Genomic DNA, 26,953 nt, shown 5'->3' with positions numbered 1-26,953 from the left:
ATCTATTAATTACTGGATGCGACACTCCTCAATATCTGTCATCACCATATCTATTAATTACTGGATGCAACACTCGTCAATATCTGTCATCACCATATCTATTAATTACTGGATGCGACACTCGTCAATATCTGTCATCACCATATCTATTAATTACTGGATGCAACACTCGTCAATATCTGTCATCACCATATCTATTAATTACTGGATGCGACACTCGTCAATATCTGTCATCACCATATCTATTAATTACTGGATGCAATACTCATCAATATCTGTCATCATCGTATCTATTAATTACTGGATGCAACACTCGTCAATATCTGTCATCACCATATCTATTAATTACTGGATGCAATACTCGTCAATATCTGTCATCACCGTATCTATTAATTACTGGATGCAACACTCGTCAATATCTGTCATCACCATATCTATTAATTACTGGATGCAACACTCGTCAATATCTGTCATCACCATATCTATTAATTACTGGATGCAACACTCGTCAATATCTGTCATCACCATATCTATTAATTACTGGATGCAACACTCGTCAATATCTGTCATCATCGTATCTATTAATTACTGGATGCAACACTCGTCAATATCTGTCATCACCATATCTATTAATTACTGGATGCAACACTCGTCAATATCTGTCATCATCGTATCTATTAATTACCGGATGCAACACTCGTCAATATCTGTCATCACCATATCTATTAATTACTGGATGTGACACTTGTCAGTATCTGTCATCATCATATCTTCTACTTATTGCATGATAGAGTGTACCAGTCAATCGGTATATGTCAATATTTGTCATCTCCATAATCAACTAATATGATTCCATGAGGAAGTGCATTAATGAATAGAACTATTGTCAAGAACTTCCTCGTGTTTTTAAGTAAAGGAACAGTTCCGCAACAAGATTAAATATATTGATAGATATGCATCAACAATGTAACTGTCTGATCACATTATTCTCTGAGCATGCTGAGTGAGTAAAGTTTGAATAAAAGTCACTCCTAAGAAACATGTTTGTTTGTTTGTTGTTTAACGCCGCACTCAGCAATATTCCCACCATATCACAGTGGTCTGTAAATAATCAAGTCTGGACCAGACAATCCAGTGATTGACATCATGAGCATCGATCCACACAGTTGGGATATGATGACATGCATCAACCAAGTCAGCGAGCCTGACCACCCGATCCCGTTAGTTGCCTCTTACAACAAGCATAGTCGCCTTTTACGGCAAGCATGGATTCCTGAAAATCTAGTCTACCCCTGATCTTTACAGGTCATGGTAATATGTATATAAGGACAAGAACATAATATGAATTTCATTTGAATTCAGAAGCGTAAGAACTAGTATTGATGACATTTTCTGCCTCCCCCCCAAGACTAGTGTTAGCTAATATGTTAAAAGTCAGTTGGTTTAGTGGGGGAAAATAAAATCCAATTAGTACTATTTTTACAGAAACATGTACGCACATTTACTTCTGTCAAAAAAGGCTTTGTTTTCTTTATTTAGCTTTCAACTATATTAATCCATCAAAGATAGCACATGCAGTCAGACCACAGGAATCTGAAGATTCAATAAAATTGTATGACTTCTTATACTATCAAACACCTTCTCTATAACCACGAACTCCTGGTGCTTGCTTGTAAAAGCAGGCATTTATCTAGGATTCCAAATTAAATGCTCTTTGCAGACAATTTTGAAAAAATAAGAAATATTAGAAAATAGCGTTGGCGGGAGCAACTCCCATATCTAACACAGACTTACAACAATCGTAGCGCTAAGGTTGTTTTGTACAACGTCACCCAGGTTCCTGTGAACGGACGAATAAAAAACATATTTAAACTTTTTTAATTCAGTTTCTGATTGTGTTTTTTTTGCCTCTGGTTCTGTCAAATCTATAAACAGAAAAACAAATTGTCACCCAAAAACAAAATGGGGGGGTGGTGGTAGGTGTCTGTATGTTACAATGACAATGCACGCACCGGCACAGGTGAAGCCGTCCTCCCCCAGGAGGAACCCATCCATGTCGCAGTAGCAGTTGAAGTAGCCGAACTGATTCTCGCAGCGATCATTGCAACCGCCATTGTTATTAAGACACTCGTCTGTATCTGAAGAAATAGAAACATTGCACACAAGTAACGACATGGATTAATGAATGACTGTTGTTGAACTGTGTACTCAGCAATGTTACCGCTTTATCACAACTACAGTCAAGTCCCGTTAATCCAACATGGTTCGTTGCCTATGATTATGTCGGATTAACGAGAATGTCGGATTAACGAAATTTAGCAGTATCAATGTTCGTGATCGGACACGATAGATAACAATACAAACACATATTGTTATGTTACATTGTTAGCGGAATATGTTTTCTAATCATGCAACCTCTAAAGCTCAACACAAAACAACTATTATGGACTGTATGACTTATTCAAAATACTTTAAAAAGCATAGTATTGAATGGAAGTCGCAAGTTTGAAACTGGTACCGCAAAGCTTAAAGACTCGTCTCGCATCAAAACACAGGCTGTGTACTCGCGGGCAGATGACGTATGCTGATCACTGTGTCGGATTAACGAGACTGATTAATGAGTGATTTTGGTAATTCGAAGAAAATTAGGTGTGTCGGAGTCGGAATGCGAGACTGTCACATTAATGGGTCAAAATAGCACTGATTTAATCGGTCCCAATCATTATAGTGTCAGATAAAGCCGATTGTCGGATTAACGAGACTGTATCTATAAAAATCAAATCTGGACCAGACAAACCAGTGACTGCATGGAAGCACAATCCATCAATATACCACATAATCAGCCAAGTCACAGCCTGACAGCAAGTCTCATAGCGCCATAAGTGGATAAACAATAAGCTCTTAGTACAACACCGGTTTCATTTATCAGTATGAGTATTTTGACTTTGATAATATATTCTGGCAAAATACTTAACATACTAAAACAAAATATTTTCATAAACTGTTAAACATCCTTTCTGGATATATGATTCACTGACATTCTGCCTTCTTGAAGTTCTTCTACTGCCAGTGTCAGTACTAGGCCTAGATCATGATATGTAGATATGGCATATTGGCAACACTGGTAAATAGACAAGGATTTAAAAAAATACAGTAACTAATAAAAAGAAATATTACAATCATTTGTACCTGGAACTGAACGCGCAAAACACAAAACCACCCATTCATGAACTTGGCAATGAAATTTAATCGAAGCATTTCACCTCTGTGTAACAAGGGAGAGCACTCTATCAGATTTGTGGTGACCCACTTTGGATTGTCGGTAGCGCACATATACTTCGTTGTCATATTACATCTATTGACATTCTTTGCCCCTTTTCAACCTCAGGAATTCGTTGCTGTACACAAATAAAACATAATAACCCATCTGTCCTACCTATATATTTTATATATTTTAATCCTTCGAGATAAGTTGCAAATACAAACACGGACCTAAATATTTAGGTCCAAATACATATTTATTATTTTTGTACAGCTACGAATTCACGTACGTGTTTCAGCTCTTCAGAGTGCAGTTTCAAAATTAACATTGTAATACCAAGTTTTCGAAACTGTCCCCTCTCGTCACAGATACGAAAGGTTAACAATGTAATGAGGGCCGAATCTATAAGTAAACTGAACGTGATAATTGAGGAAATACGGCATAGCAGGAGCAGTATTGATGACAGATTATTTTCTGTATTTTCTTACCTTCACAGTAGGTTCCGTCTTGGCCAGGTTCAAAGCCGCTCTCGCATTCACAGCGGTAGGAACCGTCGAGGTTGACGCAGTACCCGTGCCGACAGAGCTTCTCGCCATAACGCTCACACTCGTTGAAATCTAACTTGACGAACGAAAAAAAAAACCCGAGAAAAAAACAATTCCGTTTAGTTGTTGCAATGTGTGTGAAACTACATAAGCTACGACTTCAACATACTCACTCACTCACTCACACATCCACTCATTCACTCACTCACACATCCACATAGCCACTCACTCACTCACTCACTCACTCACATGTCCACTTACCCGTGAAGATACGGGGTAGATATGTCTTCAGCAACCCATGCTAGCCGTAAAAGGCGATTGTGCTTGTCGTAATAGCCGACTAAGGGAGTCCGGTGGTCAGGGTCGCTGACAAATTGCGTGCATCGACGCTCATATTATTAATCAATGGATTATTTATAGACCGCTGTGATATAGCTGCAATATTGCTGAGTGAGGCGACAACAAACAAATAAAACATATCCTCTCACTAACCTTTTTCCTCGCTCACTCACTCATAAAACACCTACCGACTCACTCAACCGACAACAACTCACTCACTTAAACACCCAGTCACCAACCGGTCTACCCACCCACCCATCACCAACCTGCCCACGTATTCGCCCACCCATCACGCAAACACAGACTCACTCACTCAATGGCACAGAGGGGTAGAATAGGTCTTCCGCAACCCATGCATGCCGTAAAAGGCGACTATGCTTGGTGTAAGGGGCGACTAACGGGATTGGCTGGTCAGACTCGCTGATTTGGTTGATGCATTTCATCGTATACCAATTGCGTGGATAGATGCTCATGTCAATCACTGGATTGTCCGGTCCAGACTCGATTATTTACAGACCGCCGTCATATAGCTGGAATAGTGTGCGGTGTTTAACAGAAAAACAAACAAACTCTGGCACAGCACCATGCTATTCAGCCATATTGTTAACTCAGGGCGACATATGAGGCTAAATCATGATACATCCTGTATCGTCTGCTCGACGGTGAGATCAAAGGCTATTCATCAATACAGGATAAAGAGAACGTTGTATATAGCGACACAACATGCCACTCAAGTGTCGTCGCATCTCTGGCCCGCATCGAGGATAGAAAATGATGACGGGATCTGTTGTAGTATTTTGTTGTTGTTGTTGTTGATTAACGTTGCTCTCGGCAATATTCCAGCTATATGACCGCGGTCTGTAAATAATCGAGTCTGGACCAGACTATCCAGTGATTGACCTCATGAGCATCGATCCACGCAATTGGGATCGATGACATGCATTATCCAAGTCAGCGAGCCTGACCACCCGGTCCGGTTAGTCGCATCTTACGACAAGCATAGTCGCCTTTTACGGCAAGCATGGGTTGCTGAAGACCGGTTCTATCCCAGATCTAACCCTTATTTGAAATGCCTACCTACAATGATTGAGAAAGAAGTATATTTCTAAAACCATAAGCTTCCGCGGTGATGCGGCCGTCAAATCAGCTTGTTTGGTCACAGGTGGTTACCGTGATTGTTATTGTGATTTGAACCTTCTGATTGACCATTACATTGGAACTTACTCACTATATTCTAGCAACACTTGTTCACTAAAACCAGGGGCGGCCAGGTAGCCTAGTGGTTAAAGTGTTCGCTCGTCACGCCGAAGACTCGGGTTCGATTCCCGACATGGGTACAATGTGTAAAGCCTATTCCCGGTGTCCTCGCCGCGACATTGCTGGAATATTGGTAAAAGCGGCGTAAAACCTTACTCAGTCTTGCTCAACTATTTTATCGGTGTAACGATAATCGCATCTTGAGAAGGGGAAATCATCTTCAGAAATAACGTGTATTACAAAACAACCAGAAGCTTCTGTTATAAACGGTCTATCTACAGATATGATCACGAAACTTATTCAATCTATAGGGTGGAAGGCCCAGTGGTCTCTAGACTAACATTTAGTCTCTGAAATCTTATATTACACAATATCCTTCTTGAGTCTAAACATGGACTATGCTGAATAGAGCTAGCTTGAGCTGGCTAGACTTGCTTTTGTATGCATTTCTAGATTATTATTTTTTCATAAAATAAATATATTCCACGGTCATGGTGCAGGACTAAGTGGTCTCGGGCGCTGCAATTTGCTGTACAGAGTTGGGTCCGTCGGCGTATCAGAGTGAGTGTGATGTGTGGGTATGGTTTTACGCCGCTTTTAGCAATATCCCAGTAATATTATGGCGGTGGACACCAGAAATGGGCTTCAAATATTGTACCCATGTCGGGAATCGAACCCGGGTGACGAGCGAACGCTTTAACCAGTAGGCTACCCGACCGCCCTATGTTTTTCAGAAAACTATGATATGATCGTAGGTTCGAATGTGTAAAACACGGCCTGCATCTCCCACTCACTTGACAAGATAAAATCCCATCTAATCTCGTGATGCGTCTACTTTGTCCTTGTTTACACAGTCACGATCAGTGTTAATTTTCCTAGTGCTAATCACGATCGCTACTCCACGTGGTTGCGTCTGTTCTCTCCACAAATACTACGAACAATCACTACTTCCTTATTAATTTCAGTATCTGAATCCTGTCTCCTGATGGGATGGTTATACTTCCGCGACGTCGGACATATTACACCATTGTCAGTTGGGTTAAAGAGTCATTCGAAATTCGTCATTGTTATAGTGGATACTTCTGGGAAATTAAATGTCAAGTGTGCGACGTATTTATCTCGACATTTCCTTCATTTGTTTTCCGCCAATAACTCAACAGTGCTGGCAGAGAAAAAACTATTTTTGTAACTGGCGTAACAGCACCGTGTTGATATGACTAATACTGAAACATGGTGACAGTCATTCGTGACCAACTCGTGTTATTCCGGGACAAGCCGAATAGCAGGTTACGGAAAGGGGCGAGTGGTGACGAATGGGTGACAGTGAGTGAGTGACTATTGTTTTACGCCGCTTTTAGCGATATTCCAGCAATATCACGGCTGGGGACACCAGAAATGGGCTTCACACATTGTACCCATGTCGGGAATCGAACCCGAGTCTTCGGCGTGACGAGCGAACGCTTTAACCACTAGGCTACCCGACCGCCCCACACCGCCTTTGACAATATTCCAGTAATATCTCGGCGGGGGACACCAAAAATGGACTTCAGACATTGTACCCATGTGGAGATCGAAAACGGTCTTCAAGGTAACGATCTAACGCTGTGACCGCTAGACTACCCCACCCTCGTAAATATGAAATGGCAGTGTCCAAATTAAAAAATTGGTTTGACTGAGGGGCATGTTTATGTTGGGGGTCCTGTCAGTTTAGAGTTAAAATTGACTTTACTGTTAAACAATATTTTATGTCAGCATCAGGTAACGTTCACCTTATTGTGTTTGATTGGCCTGATAATCAACTGTGACCTCATGACATACGAGTTTTCGTGTATTTAATTTTAGTTAAATCGATAGATTAATTTAATTTTCACTGGGAGCCAAGTAATATCAAGTTTTCATTATCAGTGACCGTTTGGGCTGGTTATGGAGAACTGAATTGTGACTTTTATTGAGGGACAACTCATTCACCAAATGTACAAATCCACCGATATCAGCCCAAAATGTACTCTGGAAACATCAGGTCTTTATATTATTGTCAGGTCACCGCCAACTTTGAAATATTGTTGCACTTATCAAGTTTGTTATCCACCTTAACTTCTTATGTTTACGAACTATCTAATTATAGAGGGGGGACGGGTGGTCCAGTCGTTTAAGGCACGGCAATTCACTGTACAAAGTTGCGCCCCTTGCGCACGCCAGAAACCTATGGTCGTGGGTTCGAATCCCAATTCGCCCCGATTATGTTTCTAGGTTTGTCAGCACAATACCCGTGCTCGTGGGTTTCACCAAGTGATAAACGTCTGAGACCTGCATTACTTCGGGCTTTCCTCACACATTAAGCTAACATGACTGGAATACTGTTCAAGGCGGCGTTAAACCTAACTCACTCACTCAAAAACTGTCGGGTTTGCATAGTCAGAAAGTATGAAGTACACTGATCGGAACAGATTTTAGTTCGGCATTTTAAAGCAATACTTCTGCTTTGGAAACATAGGACAGTCTTTTCAACATACACAGCCGACGTGCCGTGCATAAAGAATTTCTCTATGAACCATTCAATAAAATTAATTAAAACGGTCAGGAGACCGGTCAAAACGGTCATTTGATTGTCGGGGTCGTCTTTGTAGGAAGCAAATTGCCCAATTCCGGCAGACAAGTATCAAAAGAATACATTTATTTATTTTTTGTATATTTAGAAATATAAAACTGAGCCCCTGTTTAAGTTGGAACAAATATTTGGGCTTCTTAAGATAAAAAATAAATATGCTGATCTCAAACAAAAGTCCTCCCACCCCCTGTGAATATAATAGTTGCTCCCTCATAATTCACGGACGACACCCTTAACTTAAATGGTCTTCGACCAGTGGAGCTGAAACGAACCGGAAAAGAAACATGGTATGTTTGGTACGCACCCACACACGAATGTAGGTCATCGGCCAATTTCAGACCCTTCTGATCACAGCGGCACTCGTACGATCCGCGACGGTTGATGCAGATGTCGTCACACTCGCCATTATTGAATGAACATTCGTCAAAATCTGAAACACAAAGAGGTAAAACAATCGCCTGGTCGGTTGTTCTCTGCAAGGTATAAATGTTGCTGATATAATGCCTTGGATCTCAGAGCAGCCACGCGTTGGACAGGAACGTTTTTGTAACTTTGTGTTTATATTATTAATTTCTAATAAGCAATGTTTATATCATTGATTTGTGAATTTCTACTCCGATACACATTTTCATTTATTGTTTTCTTCTACCTGTTCATGATATTTGAGGTCAAATTACAGAACATTATCGCAATAATAAGGCACTGCTGCACAAATTTAAGAAACTTCGGTGCGAATCCTGCGACAACAGGCGTTCCACGTGGAACGGAAGAATCCATTTCCTTTGAAAAGGGGTCTGCAGCATAGTATGGTGCTGTGCACGTGGAGTGTATGAGCTATGTCAGTGTCAAATGCGCCAAATAGACCCCTGATATGTAAAACTTCCATAGGTTCAATTGTCAGGTGGTGATTCTTTGTAAGATTGTTCAGCGGGACCGATTATGTCTCGACGTTTGTCAGCACCATACCCGTTCTCATAGGTTTCACCAAAGCTGTAATCCCCCGAGACCTACATCACTTCGGGATTTCCTCCCACATTATAAGCTGATACGCCGTGATATAACTGGTATAGTGTTAAAATCAGCATTAAACCAAACTCACTCAAATTTGAAGCAAAAATGTCTATCAATTATGATATTGTAACTTTTCAAATGCAACTTGGTTCTATTTCGATTTTGTCGAGATGGAAATTAAATCCGCTCTGAAGTGTATTTTAATAAAATGTTAAAGTGATTTATTTATAACGCGATGGAATACCCTGACATGTGGTTTGGGATCCTGGGCCTCGTCAAACAAACTAAACCCTCAATGAGCATTGTCCGAGTAGGCATTTCTTGATAAAAACAACCCCGCCCAAACAAACTCGATACGTCTTTGTACACAGCAACGGGCTTTTGCTACCCCACATCGGCGTCCGGGTGTTGAAGGAGAGCTTGTGAAACGGAACCTTTTCCTGACTTTTTTCCCTATCCACTTGCATCCGACGGGATGGTTTGTAAACACGATCTTATAAAAAAAAAATACTAAAGCAATTTATGGATGTGTTATCTTTGGCCTTCCCAGATGAAACGTCACTATAGTGAATGAGAATCACATACCCTCACAAAAGTGGTCAGCCGAGCTTGGCTGGTATCCGGGTATGGAACAATCACACTTGTAGGATCCGGGTAGGTTGACGCACGGGCCAGGACAGGTGTGCATGGCCCCTGCACATTCGTCTATATCTGAAATAAAACATTTTGAGTACAGATGGTATCACATTATTTTATTAATGTTGCACAAGTACGATGTACATGCATAGTCTCAAGTCTAAACGGATGTAAACCTGTATAAGAGCGGTTTTGGATGTGTGCGTGCGTGCGTGCGTGCGTGCGTGCGTGCGTGCATGTATTATGCATGGTTTATATATGTAAGCGTGTATAGGAAATAGGTATATACCAAATTCGGATGTTTCATCAAATATATTTTAAATTAAATAAACTACTGACTTCTAATGATGTGTCATAGGCAAATTTTACTAAAGAATCTCTGATATGTAAATTTACTTTAGACAGCTAGTATCTTAATTATCATCTACCGGCTAGTTGCAATATAATGTTATATAACAACCGTGTCCATGGGACAATGGCCTACCAGGAAAAACATTCTACCATGACTATAGCGTGTACATTATTAGTTTGAACTAATTGTAATTGTAAAAACATAAATGTAGACTTATGGTGCAGACAAACCAAGAATCATTATCGAGCGAATATGGGATTCGAACTCTCATGTGGCGGTTCTTCAACGAGGGGACCAATTCAGATTACCAAAAAATCCAACTTAGCATTTCAGCACCACATATTGGTAGGATGAGATGGCAATTTGGTTGTTAACCTTCTAAAGCTAACAGGAGCTTGGGTTGTATACACTCCAGGGAGCTGAGAATGATTCTTGAGTGCACAATGACGGGGGTAATAATAGCGCTTTGAGCATGCCCCTGAGTTGTGTGGAAATATGCGCTATCATTATTATTATTATTATCTTAATATGTCTTAAAATATACATATAGCTAGCTATATGTATATATTTTCCACCCGTAGTTAGGCCAGACACTACACGTCATCGCGAATATCCGGGTTTGAAGAGGTCTTCAGCACCCTTCTGTACTGGTCGACCTAGTCTGACCAGGGTCTTTGCAGGTCAGTCCCGGGTAAAAAATTGGTCTTCAGCAACGTATGCTTGTCCTAAGAGGCGACTGACGGGATCGGGTGGTCAGACTAGCTGATTTGGTCCATGCATGTCATTGTATCCCAGTTGGGTAGATCAATACTCATGATGTTAATCACTGGATTGTCAGGTCCAGACTCGATTATTTACAGGACGCCGTACATACACCTGGAATATTGCTGAGTGTCGTGTTAAACAACAAACAGTTAGAGCAGACTACTTTCTTTTTCCTGGCGAAATTTACCAGATGCAGGTTCTAAATCATTTTTTATACTACTCAACATATTTTAATCCGAACCATGCCTTTCATGAAAGATGACTACTTCGGCCCATCGAATGTTGTGTAATGTATAATCTCAGGCATGATTAAATCTTCAATTGCTAAAAAAGCTATAAAAGAAAATATAACAAAGTCCATATTGTAAATCAAATACAGCATTTTAATCTGCTTTTTGAAAGTTTTGCAATATGCACAGGACACGTTCTTTCTTTAGCCTGCGGGGTCGGTCGGGTAGCCTAGAGGTTAAAGCGTTCGCTTGTCACGTCGAAGACCCGGGTTCGATTCCCGACATGGGTACAATGTGTGAAGCCCATTTCTGGTATCCCCCGCAGTGATATTGCTGGAATATTGATAAAAGCGGCGTAAAACCTCACTCACTCACTGACTCTTTAGCGTGCGCTAAAGAATGCTCAGCCCCATTCACCATCGATAACTTTAAAAGACATATGCATGCCATTCCTCAAATTTGAAATTTCAAAATACATGCATGCATCGAATAACATGTCTGCTGTAACAGAAGATATCATCTGGTGAATCTGTGCACAAACAATTCAAACAAAGCGACACCACTCATACATAGCGTCGACAATGCAGACAAAGACCCCTTCCTTTGAAACAGGCAGGCGAACTGAAGTGAGACGTTGAAGGTGATGAAGATTTATATTTTTAAGTGTCGCGCATTGTATATTAATCCATAACCGTCTTTTTCAGAAGAGGACAATCACCCCCCGAAACAGGATGAAGGTGAACTACTTTGGTCTAGCCGGAGCTGTGTGCTGGTCCCTATGAACGATTTGATATTGACTAGCCGCGGACATACATCACAGAGACACGGTTGCCGCAGCATGTCAAGTCAAGGAGATCTGGCTGTCATACTGAACAGAGGTGTAAACCAAACTGTCAAACTCTGTACTCGGCTCATTAATCGCAAAATAAACGTAATAAATCTTCCATGAAGAGCGAGGCTACCTGTTAACACGTTAATTGACTTTGGAACCGAACGCGCAGCTGTCTGTTTCAATCAGAGGTTGTTGTTGCGATTTGAAACCTCTGATTTGAGTTATTGCTATGGTACTATTAAGTTACTGTATTAATTGCATACCGAAGCCCATAATACCTCTGCGGCTACATATGTTGAACTTTTATTATCAGTCATGGCATGTTTGGTTTAAGTCAGTCAAATCTTTGTCTGTCGCCGACCTATTCTTGTTTTATCCCCTTAATGCCGATCGCCAGGAAACTGCTTAACAAGTATCAACTTTTTTTCTTCTTCTTTTTTTTGACGCAAAAGGGCATCGAACCACCGACCTTCCGCTCCCCGGGCAGAGCGCTATATCCACTAGACCAAGAGGGCGGTCGCGATTGAAGATTGTTAGGGGTGTAGCATTGAGCAACCTATCGACGTATTGCAATCGTTCATATTCCGAATTCATTAATCGAATTCAAGTAAAAATATCAATATTTGATATCGACTCCACACGAAACGTTCGATACTTTCCATTGACAAATTATATATTTTTATATATTTTTAAATGGTTACCTTTTTTTGATTGAACAGCGTCGTGACGTTAGACCATTATGACGTAATTATAGAGTGTACTTTAGGTGTGCAAATGTGCACAGAAAATCTCAAACTGCAGGTCCAGTTAGTGGCTTCCTGAACCCGGTACTCAGAAGAGCAACAAACAAGAACTTTGAAAAGTCTTTGATTTTGTCCCCACCTATCGACCATGATTTTGAACCATTTACAATATATCCGTAAACCAAGCAATATAACACCCTGGCCATTCTTCTTTCCAAATGTCTTTGAGCGTTTGTTGCCTACAAGATTCATCCTCAATGCTGGCTCTACCTCATTTGTCATGCTCCCCACGTGTAGTCTTCTGAGATCCTGTGAAGATCCAGGTTAGTGTGTTTGTTTGTTGTTTAACGCCGCACTCAGCAATATTCAACCTATACGACGGCGGCCTGTAAATACTCGAATCAGGGACAGACAACCCAGTGATTGACATCATGAGCATCAATCTTCGCAATTGGGATACGATGACCTACATCAACCATTTCAGCGAGGCAAACCACCCGATCCCGTTAGTCGCCTCTTACGACAAGCACAGTCGCCAGTCGGCAAGCATGGGTTGCTGGAGACATATTCTACCCCGGATCTTTGCGGGTCAGGCCCGAGTTAGAATGGGTCTTCAGCAAGGTATGATTGTCCTCAGAGGCGACTAACGAGATTGGGTGGGCAGGCTCTCTGACTTGGTTGATGCATGCCATCGTATCCCAATTACGTGGGTCGATGCTCATGACGCCAATTAGTGGATTGTCTGGCCCTGACTCGATTATATACAGACCGCCGTCATATAGTTTTGCGGTGTTAAACAATAAACAAACAAACAAAATCTGGCCGAGTTTCCGACCTATAGCTGTTAGAAATATTGAACTTCCGATGTCTCAAAGGAAATGATAAATTATTAGTTCCTCGTTCCTAGATTATATATAGGGGCGGTCGGGTAGCCTAGTGGTTGAAGCGTTCGCTCGTCACGCCGAAGACCCGGGTTCGATTCCCGACATGGGTACAATGTGTGAAGTCTATTTCTCGTGTCCCCCGCCGTGATATTGCTGGAATATTGCTAAAAAAACGGCTTAAAACCATACTCACTCACTCACTCCTAGGTTATATACATAACGTGAACACATTGTACTGTTAGCTTATCAGTGAGTGAGTGAGTGAGTGAGTGAGGTTTTACGCCGCTTTTAGCAATATTCCAGCAATATCACGACTTGCCTATATTACAAGGCTAGAATTGCTATATATTCAGACTTATCATTCAGTTCAGCCTTGGAACAAGGCTAATGTTGAATATGCACGGAAACATACAGCTCTAATTCCTCTGGGTGTCAGTCTGATGCCCTCAGGACTAAACTACGTACATGTATGTCCCGTAAGAGGGGACGATGTTTGCCGTAAAAAGCGACTAACGGAATCGGGTGGTCAGGCTCGCTGACATGGTTGATGCATGTCATCGTATCCCAATTGCGAAGATTGATGCTCATGATGTCAATCACTGGATTGTCTGGTCCAGACTCGATTATTTACAGACCGCCGTCATATAGCTGGAACATTGCTGAGTGCGGCGTTAAACAACAAACAAACAAACATGTATGTCATTGGCGTTCAAATGAACTGAGTCACCTTGATTGATATCTACTTGAGTAATGCTCAGAATTTTCTAATTGAGATTGCCATGTAACTGGGATTATATTAAAAAAATACCTTGTCCCCGAAAATTCTTGAAACAAATAATTATGCTTCAGACTGTTGAAAAACGAAAGAAATTACCTGCCACAAATCACATTGTTGCAAGGTAGTTTTTCTTAAAAGAAAATCAGGCTCGTAGGTTTAGATAAAAAAGTATTTGTTTTTCTAGCTGTAGCTGAAAAAATATTCAATCTCGATACAAAAAAATCTTCAGTAGAAAAACCGCTGTATACATCTGAGGGCAGAATCTAAGTACATAAAACAGTGAATGTACTCCCAAGGGATGTAAGATAAATGTAATAAATTAACGATACTGCACAGGTACATTGTCTCTGTCTAAATTATATATTTAAGCGTTTCCTCGCAATAATCTTCGCGTTCTTGGCAATCAAATTAACAGATTTTGCAGTTGTACAATAAAAATTTTGCGCAAATGAATTGCTTCTCTGTTAGAATATGTATAAAGCATATGATCCATGGAAAACACACGCAAATGTGACGAAGGTCCAGATAGTTCATAGATCGCAGACATTAAGATAGTTCAGAAGAGAAGTGGTGGTGATGCAGTGATCACGAGCGCCTCAAAATGCCGTGCAGAGTTGCGTCCCTTTGCGACAAAGATCCGCTAATTGTTGGTTCAAATCTCCGAATATGATCCTTAGCGTGACTACGATCTGCCCCACTCGCGGCTCTTCTCTCCGCTAATACGCCATATGCCTGAATCACTGTTAAAACAGCGATATCATGCGTGTTGTAATGTATACTTACGGTAAAAATAAAAGCAACGGTAACCAAACACCATGACTAAATGAATGTTTCCCTATCCTTTAGAGACGATGCATTCTCCAGAATAGGGGAAACACAATACTGTCAAATGTGTCTTCCATGATACAAAAACAACAACAAATTTGGAAAAGAATCGAAATGAACATGAAAACTCCGACAGTTCACCTATTGGACATGTTTGAATCAGCGCATCCTCGTTTTAATCCTAATGCTAGGTAGTTGCGGGTTTTGTAGTTAATACAAACTTCCTTGTGCTTGCGGTCATGTACTGGTCGCTATTCTCAACTGTGGGAAGTTCATCGCATCAAAGATTGCGAAACCGAACTGAACACACCGAGAAAGAACAATTATCACATTTACTTTATATTGTGTTTTCAGTTTCTAATTACTTTGTCATTTATCACAAAACGGAAATGAATATTTGTATCTAACATCGGCCATAAATGTCTCCAATAAGTCGAGAGTAGTACATGTTTTCATCAGGGTCAACGCGAGTTCATTCGGGACCAACTCGTGTCGTTCCGGGACAAGTTTACGGGACGAATGAACTGTATCAATTAAACGTGATGAAAGACACCTAAGGAACTTACCCCTTCAGTATGGACATCAAGAAAGACAGTGTTTCCAGTGTGGTTATTTGGTGGAAGAAAAACATAGATAAGATTTTTGGGTAACAAGCAGGAAGTGAGTGAGTTGAGTTTAACCTAGACTAAAAAAAACAGTTGTTAAATTATAGTTGTAAAATATACCGACCCGCAAAAGAAACGTCACCCCAAGTAATATTGCATGAAAAGTTGTCATTTAAATATCCGGGTAATTTTTGTCAAAGTTTCTTAAGTTTAACATTACCTTGTCCGGAAAAATGAAATTTCATGATAAAAAAACAAAGCAGATGACAATAAAACCGATCGCCCAAACGCATCACGACAACGGCCATGGTATCCCGATGCATGTGAGTTCCATGCAAATTGAAATGCACATGCGTTCCCCTATTTCTTGCCCTACAAAAGTCCACCCAGATCGGATAACATTCATTCGTTATTGAATTGCTACCCGTGTCAAGATCAGCAACACCAAGCCCATGGACGATTGCAAGCTGGACAAACCGCCCGGCAAGTAGCCAATGCATTTCAAATCCACGTAAGGACCATATACAGGCTCCAGCAACGGTACCAGACCACCGACACTACAGATGACCGACCACGTAGTGGAAGACCAAGGGTCGCCACCCGACGTGAGGATCGTCATATGTGCGACAGCATCTTCAAGATCACTTTGTTACTGCTGCGGAAACTTCTCGACAGCCCATGGGGACAAACCAGCTACACATTAGTGCGGACACCGTGCGTCGAGAACTGACGAGCAGACACCTCCAGTGTCACAGGCCACACCGAGGACCCATTCTGACACCACGTCATCGCCGGGACCGTCTTCAGTGGGCAACACAGCCCCAGTATTGGCGCCATCAGCAGTGGAGATGAGTCCTCTTCTCAGACGAGAGCCGTTACTGTATCTCAACATGCAGCAGATGGCAGAGAGAGAGTCTGGCGACGCATTGAGGAACCTTATTCGGATGCTTGTGTTGTTGAGAGACTCGTGGGGTGGTCCGAGCATCATGGTGTGAGGTGGAATTGGTCTTGCACGAGGGTCGGCCCTGTGGTCTTCCAGAACATCGGTCCAGGGATAGGCAATAGTGTCACAGCAGCTCGGTACATTGATCAAGTCTTGATACCACACGCCATACCTCATTTGGCACGTCGCCGCAACCACGAGTTCCAGCATGATGACGTCCGTGCCCACACTGTGAGAGCTACAAAAGGCTTCCTCCAGCAGAATGGCATCAGAACCATGCAGTGGCCTGCCCTCAGTCCCGATTTAAATCCCATTGAGCACCTGTGGGACGGCTGAATGACGTCCGACAACTGCAGCTGAACTGCGTCAGGCGTTCCTCAGTGTGTGGGCTCAAGTGCCTATGGCCTTCATCAACCGCCTCATTTATTCAATGTATCGACGTTGCACGGCAGTCATCAATGCACAATTTCACTTTAAGAACATTTGACACTTTAATTTCAACCTTGATGATCAGTTTTGACAAGTTTCAACTTTTTAATATGTCTCAAAGTATGTTTACAGTGTTTGGTTTCTCACATATCTATCCATGTTGACGTTTCTTTTGCGGTTCAGTATATAAGAAAAAGGCGCCCAGAGACTTTCTTCATTTTCAGACTAATGCTCTGTATCCATAGTTTCATCAGTGATGAAGACATTAGTTCATCATTGTTCCTATTCATTTTAACCCGGAAATGCAAAACTTTTAGGAATCGTCCCCTCTAAACAGCAGATTTGTACTCACCCTGATACTGCAGTAATCTAGACTTGCCAAAGAGTGTAGACGTGCAAGAGCTGTATTAATATATTTGTTTAGGGTTTGTATGACAGACTAAGTTTAACCCTGCTCTGATTCATAACTCATTTCAGTTATGTCACGGCGTGTCAGCTGGATGTAGGAGGAACGCCCGATGTGACGCAGGCTTAAGACGTTTACTACTTGTGCGAAACCCACGAGCACGGTATGGTGCTGTTAACTAAAAGACATAATCTGGGCGAACAGGGATTCGAACCCAGGCATGACACGCATGTAGTACTGTGGGCCTTTAATTTCCGGAATATCTGGGGGCATGTTGTCAGAACAGAAAAACACAGTTCGTTAACTCGAAAGAGTGAGTGAGAGCGATGGGTTTAACACCGCTTTGGACAGCATTGCAGTTATCACACGGCGTGTCAGCTTAACTTTGGAGGAAAGAAGGAAGTGATGCAAATCTCAGACGTCTACCACTTTGGTGAAACCCACGAGCACGGTACTGACAAACATTATCGGGTCGAACCGGGATTCGAAACACTCGATCATAGGTTTCCGGCGGCCCAAGGGACGCAACTCTGCCCCTTGAACTCGAAAGAAGAATCACTACATGAACAAACGTGTTTTCAGCTTTAATCGTGAATATTAAAAACACAAAATAGTGCAGTGGTTTCTTTTTTCCAATCACATTACCTCATGGATAATGAAACCAACAGGTCTATACAATGCGAACAATAATCCTTTCTCTAAAATAACCGTATTTACCCATATACACGTCAACACCACGTAAAAATACCGCGCGTCCTTTACAAATCCATGTCCTTCCTGACCATATATTAACAAATAACACATGAGCTGGAGATGAGGCCAATTCAGTTAAAATGCTTGTTTCCGAAATATTTCCCCAGCCTTCCAACCCGTCCTTTTTACTCAGATTTCGTTTTCTTCTCCGAATCCGACAGATAGCTTCTTAAATGTAACCGCCCATCCTTACTCCTTTCATAAGGAAATCAACAGGAAACAAGACATTAAACGTGGGCTGACCACTGAATAAGCACAAAACATTAAAACAGGTACAGCAGAACGCCATGGACTACGTCATACAAGAATTCTCATATGTACATTCAATATCGTATAACAGAGAAGAAATGCCAGCTAAAACGAAGCCCTTTTTAATCAAGTGCAGTGGTATTTACCATACTCACGTTAATAGGGTATCTCGAATACCAAGCTTTGTCAATAAACATTCACTCTTGACGGCACAGTTTTGTCGCATGTAAATATCAATCTGCAATAGGCACTTGTTTCAGTGAACTGTAAAATGTATCAAACGATTTTTTTTTATAAAAATATTGTAAGAAACTTGGCAATTGATTCTCCGATAACACTATGTGTTTCATACCTTAAGAGCATAAAACTATAAGTCTGTGTGTAAATATAAAAGGGGTTATTTAAATACTTATTTGACAGTTGAAAACATGCACTACCTGGAAGTGAATGAGTATCGTGTTACGCCTTTACTAATATTCCAGCAACAGTACGATTGCGCTTCTCATTGTACCCATGCGGTAAAACGACCCCGGACCCACGGCGTGACGAGCGAACGCTTTAACTACTAATCTACCCACCGCCGCATGGGATGATGATAGGCCGAAGGATGCTAGTTTTAGACGGTATGGTGCCGACAATCAATAATCAGGTCGAATTTGGATTCAAACCCACGATGATAAGATTCTAGCACGCCATAGCGACGCAACTCTGCATTGCACTGAATATGATAAAGGGTGCAATACGTCGTTGATTGTATAACTGCCTCCAAAGGATAAGGTATTATAATGTATAGCATCTACTTTTCTCAGTTGTAGGAATGTGTGTGAGTTTGGTTTAACGCAGCTTTGAAAGAACTTCAGCTATATCACGGCGACTTACAAGGGGACTTTGCTTTAGATAACTGGCAGTCCCAGCAAGCCTGGTTTTAGTCATCCAAGCATCGTGTTTGCCTGTGTGCTAACTCAAATGTTATCAATTTGTTGATAAATAAAGCAAACAACGTTTATCATATTTTATAGAGAAAATGTCTGAACACAAGGTATTCCAACGTCTTTTGTCATGGTAAAGTTACATGGCCTGGAATTACTGTTTGGAAAAGTATCTGAAAAAACATCATTGTGGTTGCTTATTTTAAAAATTTTTTAATAATCTATGAAAATAAAGTACAATCACCCACTTTCTACTCATTACATTTCTTTATATTCACAATCTCTGAAATACCCGAGTTTAACACATGGGAGAAACATGTAATAGACATTTGAAAAATAAATAAAGTTCAGTTGTTTGTTCCTTCGAAATAGAAAAAGAACGTCTGTATTCAAAATCTATTTCAAATTATAAAAAATACATTAAAATCTATATTTAAACCTACATTTCAAATTCTGAATGAAACTGCACATTTGATGCAACACCATGTTTAAATACAAAATTAAGGATCGTTAATCTGTTCGTTTGAAATAGAAAAGAACGTTCAACAGAAATCAAATTGATTAAATATAAAATTCAGAATCAAATTTAGCATTTGCTGCGACACCATGTTTAAATTTAACATTATTGATTTGTTTGTTGTTATACGCCACACTCAGCAATATTCCAGCTATATGACGGCGGTCTGTAAATAATCGAATCTGGACCAGACAATCCAGTGATTGACATCATGAGCATCGATCCGCGAGCCGTAAGCCGCTTACGACATGCATCGTCGCCTTTTACGGCAAGCATGTGTTGCCGAAAACCTATTCTATCCCGGACTTTCACGGGTCTATTGATTTGTTAAAAGTATCACCCATTGATTGTGAGCCTGCCTTACAATTGCACTGCATTGAATTTTTAAGAGTAAACAGTCAACATATGTCGACACTCCGCTTGCTTTGGCAATTTTCAAAACTAATTTTGACAGTACACAGCTTAAATATATCAATGAACAGTTAACACAATATTTAAGGAATACTGGCATAATCCGCGCACCTTGCAGTATATAAAACTTCAAAATACAGTCATATCTAGTTTGAGCAAGTAGCACCAACACAAATGCACATGAAAGCTTGGACGTCATCACAGGTTCCACGAGGAACTTCAACGGTTTATCAGTGACCATATCCGTAACGGGTCCACAGCAATAGACGGCAGTATGATGTTCCACAGTGTTCGAACAATCAAATTATAGTCACATATTCTGTATCCATGCATGATACTGTGTCCTTCAGGGGAAAAAGTACCCTTTGTTAAAAAAACCCACATAACATGATAACGGTTGAAGTTCCCTCCCCCCCCCCCCCCCCCCCCCCCCCACACCCCTTTCCCCACAAGGGGGCCTGAGAATAAAAGTAAAATTACGTTATTCTTTAAAAACATTTTTCCCCACTTTCAGAAGAAAAGTATACATTACTATATGAAATCATTGGATCATTCGATACCTTCGGACAAGAAATACTTCACAACAAATAGAAACAATCTTTCAAAACGACCAGCAGATAAGACCCTTGTTAAACTGCAGGACCTGCAACCCGTGCAACAGTGAAATATAATTAGCTCAGGTTAGAAGAAAACTAATGTTCACTCACCTAACTTACACAAATAATTACACATCTGTGAATCACACGACCAGTTTTAACCCCAATACCTTCATTACACAATCATACCCTGTGCTCAATCGTAGCTAATGACCGACACCCGTGAGCCGACTAAGATTCATCCCACGTCAATGACAGTAGTGCTTCATATGTCTCTCAAGGTCCTTTGCCCATGCAAATGACATCCCGCAAGCGTTACATCGAAAAGGCTTGACGCCGGAATGCCGAGTGGTGCGGTGATACTTCAAGTCGTCTCCCCTGAAAAATGTCTGATCGCAAAGGTCGCACTTGTAAGGCCTCTCTCCGGTGTGGTAACGAACGTGGCGTTCTCTGTTAGGCTTCGCCGTGAACACTTTCCCGCAATATTCACACACAAAACGTCTGTGTAGGTTGCTGCTGTGAAATTCAAAGTTGGAGAAGTCCACAAAGTTCTCCTTGCAGACTAGGCATTGGAACGCCGACTGGGAACGGAAGAGCACTTCAGGGGTGACAACTCTTTCAAACCCCGGTGACCGGATGTGAATTCGTTCCAAAACAATTTCCTTTACTCCTGCGCCTGTTGGCTGTTCTCCGTCAAACGATGAATTTGCGATTGAGTCATTCCCAGGAGATCCGGGGTAGTCACTGCTCGAGGGCATGAAGTCGTCTTGGAGAGCTCTTAATTCGTCGTCATGGTTTGGAATCTCTCTTTTTATAGATACGGGTTCCCCATTCAGTATCACAGTCTCTGCTGAATTAGCAATGTCTCTCGGATCCATGAACAATCTGGTCCTGGCTTCTGAAGACGGTTCTCTGTCAAAGGCCGACAGATGAGGCAGCTTGGTTTTCGACAGATCGACCATGGGGATGTTGTCTGTGACAGAAGGAGTATGCTTCTCCGAACCGCCAGCCTCAGATCTTGATTCCACAGAATCGGGTGTCATTTTCATAGCAGCAACATCATTAGGAAAATCAATGTTTTCTTTGCGAAGTTCAATCATTGCTGGTGTAGTCGGTGACTCCGGCTGTCGTTCCGATTCCCTGCTGAGTCTCTGTGACTCGTGCGCCTCATATATATGTCCATGGAGGCTTTCCTCGGAAGGGAAGCCTATTTGACACTCCGTACACCAATATTGACTAGACGACGTGCTGTTATCTTCAGGCTCTGGTTCAGGGCTTTTATCTCGAGAAGCTGCAGTAGCAAGGTTCACCGGTTCCGTGTGAGTAGCCACGTGGGCTTTCAGATCAGAGGGATAACGGAACTGTTTGGAACAGAAATGACACGAGTGGGTTCTACTTTGAGCATGGGAGTACTCGTGTCTTACAAATTGTTCGTACGTATTGAGCTCAGTATTACAGAAGCAACAGCAATAACTCGCGAAGGACTCATCCGTTTTGTGTTTCTTCAAATGCGAGCTGTAGTCAAAAGGATCTTGGAACTGTTGCTTGCACGGCTTGCACGTGTACGACTTGGTAGAATGGGTCAGGGTATGTTTCATTAGGTCCAACGAGTTGATCCCAATGAAGGAGCAACCGTCGCATTGAAAGTTCTGAAACTCCGGATGAGCTTTTTTATGTCTAGAGAACAACACTGTGTCGTTAAAGCCTTCGCCACACTGTGGACAGACATGGAGCAGCCTGGTGTGGTGCTCCTTGGCCATGTGGTTCCGCACACAGGACCTATCTGTGTAGCCTTTTCCGCAGAGTCCACATCGGAATGGCTTGTTGTATGAATGGCGGAGTACATGGGCCTTCAGGTCGTCCTTCCTCGTAAATCCCTGCGAACACATCGTACACTTGTACGGCCGTACACCGGTGTGCAGCCGGAAGTGACGTTTCAGGTTATTCCTGGCTGTGAATCCTTTGAAGCAGATCCGACAGGTGAAGAGGGAGTGTTCTCGGAGGTTGTGGCTGTCGAATGATGTTGCATCAGGGACAATGGTGAAACAACGCTTACACAAAAGCCCCTGAGGGTGGGACATAGCCGAACTGTGAGCATGGATATTTGCTGGGATGAGACTGGTGTTCGGGGCAGACGATAAACTCATTTTGGAGTCTGTTTCCGCACTATCGCTTCTTGGGTCGTCGTCGTGCTTCTCGCTTTCTTCTCGTCCATCCTCTTTCCCTCTACCAAAGCTGTTTGATAGTCGAGGAGTATTTTTACCTTCATTCGATTTATGGTTCTCCTCGGGGGACGGGGCTGAGGAAGGTCGTGATCCAGACTGAACACCCGCAGCAGCGTCTGGGGTCGCTGACGTCTCTCCAGACTCGTCCACAGACACATCCGACATGTTCAGACCCTCAGACGAGTCAGCGGGACTATTCACAACAAGGGCATCATGAAACAGATCTCGTCTGCTCTTCTTCGACGGCGGGAATTCCATTCCCAGAGTGGTGTCGCCATAAGAAAAGGAACGTAAGTTTTTCTGTACATATTCATGTATTTTGACGACCATTGGCTGTGCATTATCCTCTACCGTGATGCATATTAATCCGTCTATTTCCAGTTTGGCCTGGAAGGAGATTGTCTCGCGGCACAGCGTGAGGACTGACTGTTTCAAGAGCCTCACGAGGAGCTCCCTCTCTTGGGCTGACATCGTCAAGGCACTGAGGTAAGGGGGGTAACTCTTGTTACTACATAATGAAAGCTGAAACAGGAAAAAAAGAAATATTAGGTAATGAATCACTGGATCAGTAAAACATATATAAGAAGTTGTTTAAATAGGTAATACTGACTAAACATATATTCACATCTCGTTCGTTATGCAGGGTTATGATATAGTTCCTCTGTGGTATCATGCAGGAAATATAAAGGGACACAATTCGCGAAACAGTCTCGTTCCACGTTTCCCTTGCTAGGTAGGTGAAACACTCTGACATTAGCACGTCTCACTACTGTGGGGTATCTGCCTACAACCTCGCTGGGGACACAGTTGGCCCGGTGGTCAGACCACAATTTGTGGAGCAGAGTTGCGACCATTAGGCGTGGCAGAAACTGTGATCCTGGGTTTGAATACCAGTTTGCCATGACATGTTTCTAAGTTTGTCAGCGTCATACCCCTGCTCGTCGGTTTCACCAGAGTGGAAAACGTGTAAGACCTGCAATACTTTCCTCCTCCAACAAGGCGCCGTCATATTACATTACGTTACAGGGGACATTTTCTAACCCTGAATCTCAACGGTGTCAAATGCTTCTAACACAGGAAAATACGTATTTTTCTCTCGTGTTTAGAAGACAATAAACAGTGCGTGAGTGAGTGAGGTGAGGTGAGGTGAGGCAAGGTGTGGTGAGGTGAGGTGAGGCGAGGTGAGGTGAGGTGAGGCGAGGCGTGGTGAGGTGAGGTGAGGTGAGGTGAGGCGAGGCGAGGCGAGGTGAGGTGAGGTGAGGTGAGGTGAGGTGAGTGAGTGAGTGTGACCGTGTGTTTTTTTACGAAACAGTGACTAAAATTTACATGACATCGCAGCGGCGCTATATGATCCAATATTTGACTGGCATTGAAAGCAGTGGTCGACAGTATGATCAAAGATCCACGTAGGACACGATGCCACACATTAAGCACAAATCATTCCGAAGACTAGTGTGGTGTGCGACCTAACCTGTCCCGGAATGCCACTTCGTACAAACCATAGGCGCCATCACAGCTAACACCATGCACAAGCACTAGTGCAATATGTAATACACTGTGTATCCTGTATTCGTGCTGCTGGGCGGGAATCAGTAGAAACATGTCGGATATCCGTTATTTAACCCTGTGCGACTTTGCGACTGGACAGCTTAATGACTTTCCGAAGTCGTAATTTCCTATGACTCACCACAAAGCCGAACAGACCAAGCGGACACGTATAATTCTTAAATAATTAGTTTGATACATTAATATTTAGTTGTCGACAAATTTTTAAGAAATCAATTCGTGTTTTGGTCAAGTCGACAAACCGACACAACGGATCTAAACTTAGTATTGTGATACTACCGTTGACTGACTAGCTCCATATGACTGACTAGCTGACTAACCAGTTGACTGACCAGTTGACTGACCAGCTGACTGACCAGTTGACTGACCAGTTTACTAAGCAAATGACTGTCCAATTCATTACCAAGCCAGGGCCCATGCAGGTGACATAAACATACCTCGTGTACAAGATGTCGGTTGTCAATCATTGTACCCCGTACATAGACATGCTTTAAACCACCAGCAGCATCGTTTTCATCGCATCCCGTGCATGTCGCTGCGTGTGATGAGGAGCACTGACTATGAGCACAAGGCCGACAAAATCAAGTCTAGTCAAGTTACTAGACGCGCACTTGCCCTCCCGCTTTCTTTACGCTCATCCGGGTTAGAAGCCGTACGCGGAAACAACTCCCCTCACTCGGACTATGTATAGGACATGAATCATTGAACTTTCCCGTACGTTATAAAAAAAATATTCCACACACTATCGCTGCGTGACATGACAAATGCGGACGTTGTAAAACAATTTGAGGATATATATTTAGGTTTTAAGAATATTACACATAAAATCCCCAAACAAGGCAACTGAAGCCATACGATGACGTTATATCGAAATCCGGCAATCGTCATATTACACTCATCCTGAAACACCCCACATACTCGCCTTATGGCTGTCACTGGAAATCACTTACTTACTTGTCGACTCTTCAGGCAACTTACTCACTGGGCAACTCTCTCACTCACTAGTCAAGTCACACACTCACTAGTCAAGTCTCTCACTCACTGGGCAACTCTCTCACTCACTAGTCAAGTCACACACTCACTTGTCAAGTCTCTCACTCACTGGGCAACTCTCTCACACACTCACTAGTCAAGTCACACACTCACTAGTCAAGTCACACACTCACTAGTCAAGTCACACACTCACTAGTCAAGTTACACGCTCACTAGTCAAGTCACACACTCACTAGTCAAGTTACACGCAGACTAGTCAAGTCACACTCACTAGCCAAGTCACACACTCACTAGTCAAGTTACGCGCAGACTAGTCAAGTCACACTCACTAGCCAAGTCACACACTCACTAGTCAAGTCACATTCACTAGTCAAGTCACACACTCACTAGTCAAGTCACACTCACTAGCCAAGTCACTCACTCACTAGCCAAGTCACACACTCACTAGTCAAGTCACACTCACTAGCCAAGTCACTCACTCACAAGTGAAGTCACTCACTCACTAGCCAAGTCACACTCACTAGTCAAGTCACTCACTCACTAGCCAAGTCACACACTCACTTGTCAAGTCACACTCACTAGCCAAGTCACTCACTCACTAGCCAAGTCACATTCACTAGCCAAGTCACATTCACTAGTCAAGTCACATTCACTAGTCAAGTCACACACTCACTAGTCAAGTCACACTCACTAGCCAAATCACTCACTCACTAGTCAAGTCACACACTCACTAGTCAAGTCACATTCACTAGCCAAGTCACACACTCACTAGTCAAGTCACATTCACTAGTCAAGTCACTCACTCACTAGTCAAGTCACACACTCACTAGTCAAGTCATACTCACTAGCCAAGTCACTCACTCACTAGTCAAGTCACTCACTCACTAGTCAAGTCACTCACTCACTAGTCAAGTCAAACACTCACTAGTCAAGTCACACTCACTAGCCAAGTCACTCACTCACTAGTCAAGTCACATTCACTAGTCAAGTCACTCACTCACTAGTCAAGTCACACACTCACTAGTCAAGTCACACTCACTAGCCAAGTCACTCACTCACTAGTCAAGTCACATTCACTAGCCAAGTCACACACTCACTAGTCAAGTCACATTCACTAGTCAAGTCACTCACTCACTAGTCAAGTCACATTCACTAGCCAAGTCACTCACTCACTAGTCAAGTCACACACTCACTAGTCAAGTCACACTCACTAGCCAAGTCACACTCACTAGCCAAGTCACTCACTCACTAGTCAAGTCACATT

The 26,953-nt window shown here is 42.3% G+C and overlaps 2 protein-coding genes across 2 annotated transcripts in view; both read right to left on the bottom strand.

The window, feature by feature from the left end:
• LOC139449622 (fibrillin-1-like) overlaps positions 1-26,953 on the bottom strand; it is a 109,480-nt gene that overhangs the window by 43,439 nt on the left and 39,088 nt on the right. The window contains exons 7-10 of the mRNA XM_071231098.1: positions 9,608-9,733; positions 8,316-8,441; positions 3,751-3,879; positions 2,013-2,138 (exon numbers count right to left, since the gene is read on the bottom strand). Coding sequence (XP_071087199.1) covers positions 2,013-2,138; positions 3,751-3,879; positions 8,316-8,441; positions 9,608-9,733 — 507 coding nt within the window. The remainder of the gene's footprint in view (positions 1-2,012; positions 2,139-3,750; positions 3,880-8,315; positions 8,442-9,607; positions 9,734-26,953) is intronic.
• Positions 20,774-23,644, bottom strand: LOC139449621 (zinc finger protein 271-like). The gene has a single exon (XM_071231097.1). The coding sequence runs from the start codon at positions 23,599-23,601 to the stop codon at positions 21,154-21,156; it is 2,448 nt and encodes an 815-aa protein (XP_071087198.1). The 5' UTR covers positions 23,602-23,644; the 3' UTR covers positions 20,774-21,153.

Source organism: Haliotis cracherodii, unplaced genomic scaffold, assembly GCF_022045235.1.
Source record: "Haliotis cracherodii isolate W230 unplaced genomic scaffold, xgHalCrac1.p SCAF_8, whole genome shotgun sequence".
NCBI classification, from domain to species: Eukaryota; Metazoa; Mollusca; class Gastropoda; order Lepetellida; family Haliotidae; genus Haliotis; species Haliotis cracherodii.
The sequence above is the reverse complement of the archived record's forward strand: the minus strand, read 5'-3'. Positions and strand labels throughout refer to the sequence as shown.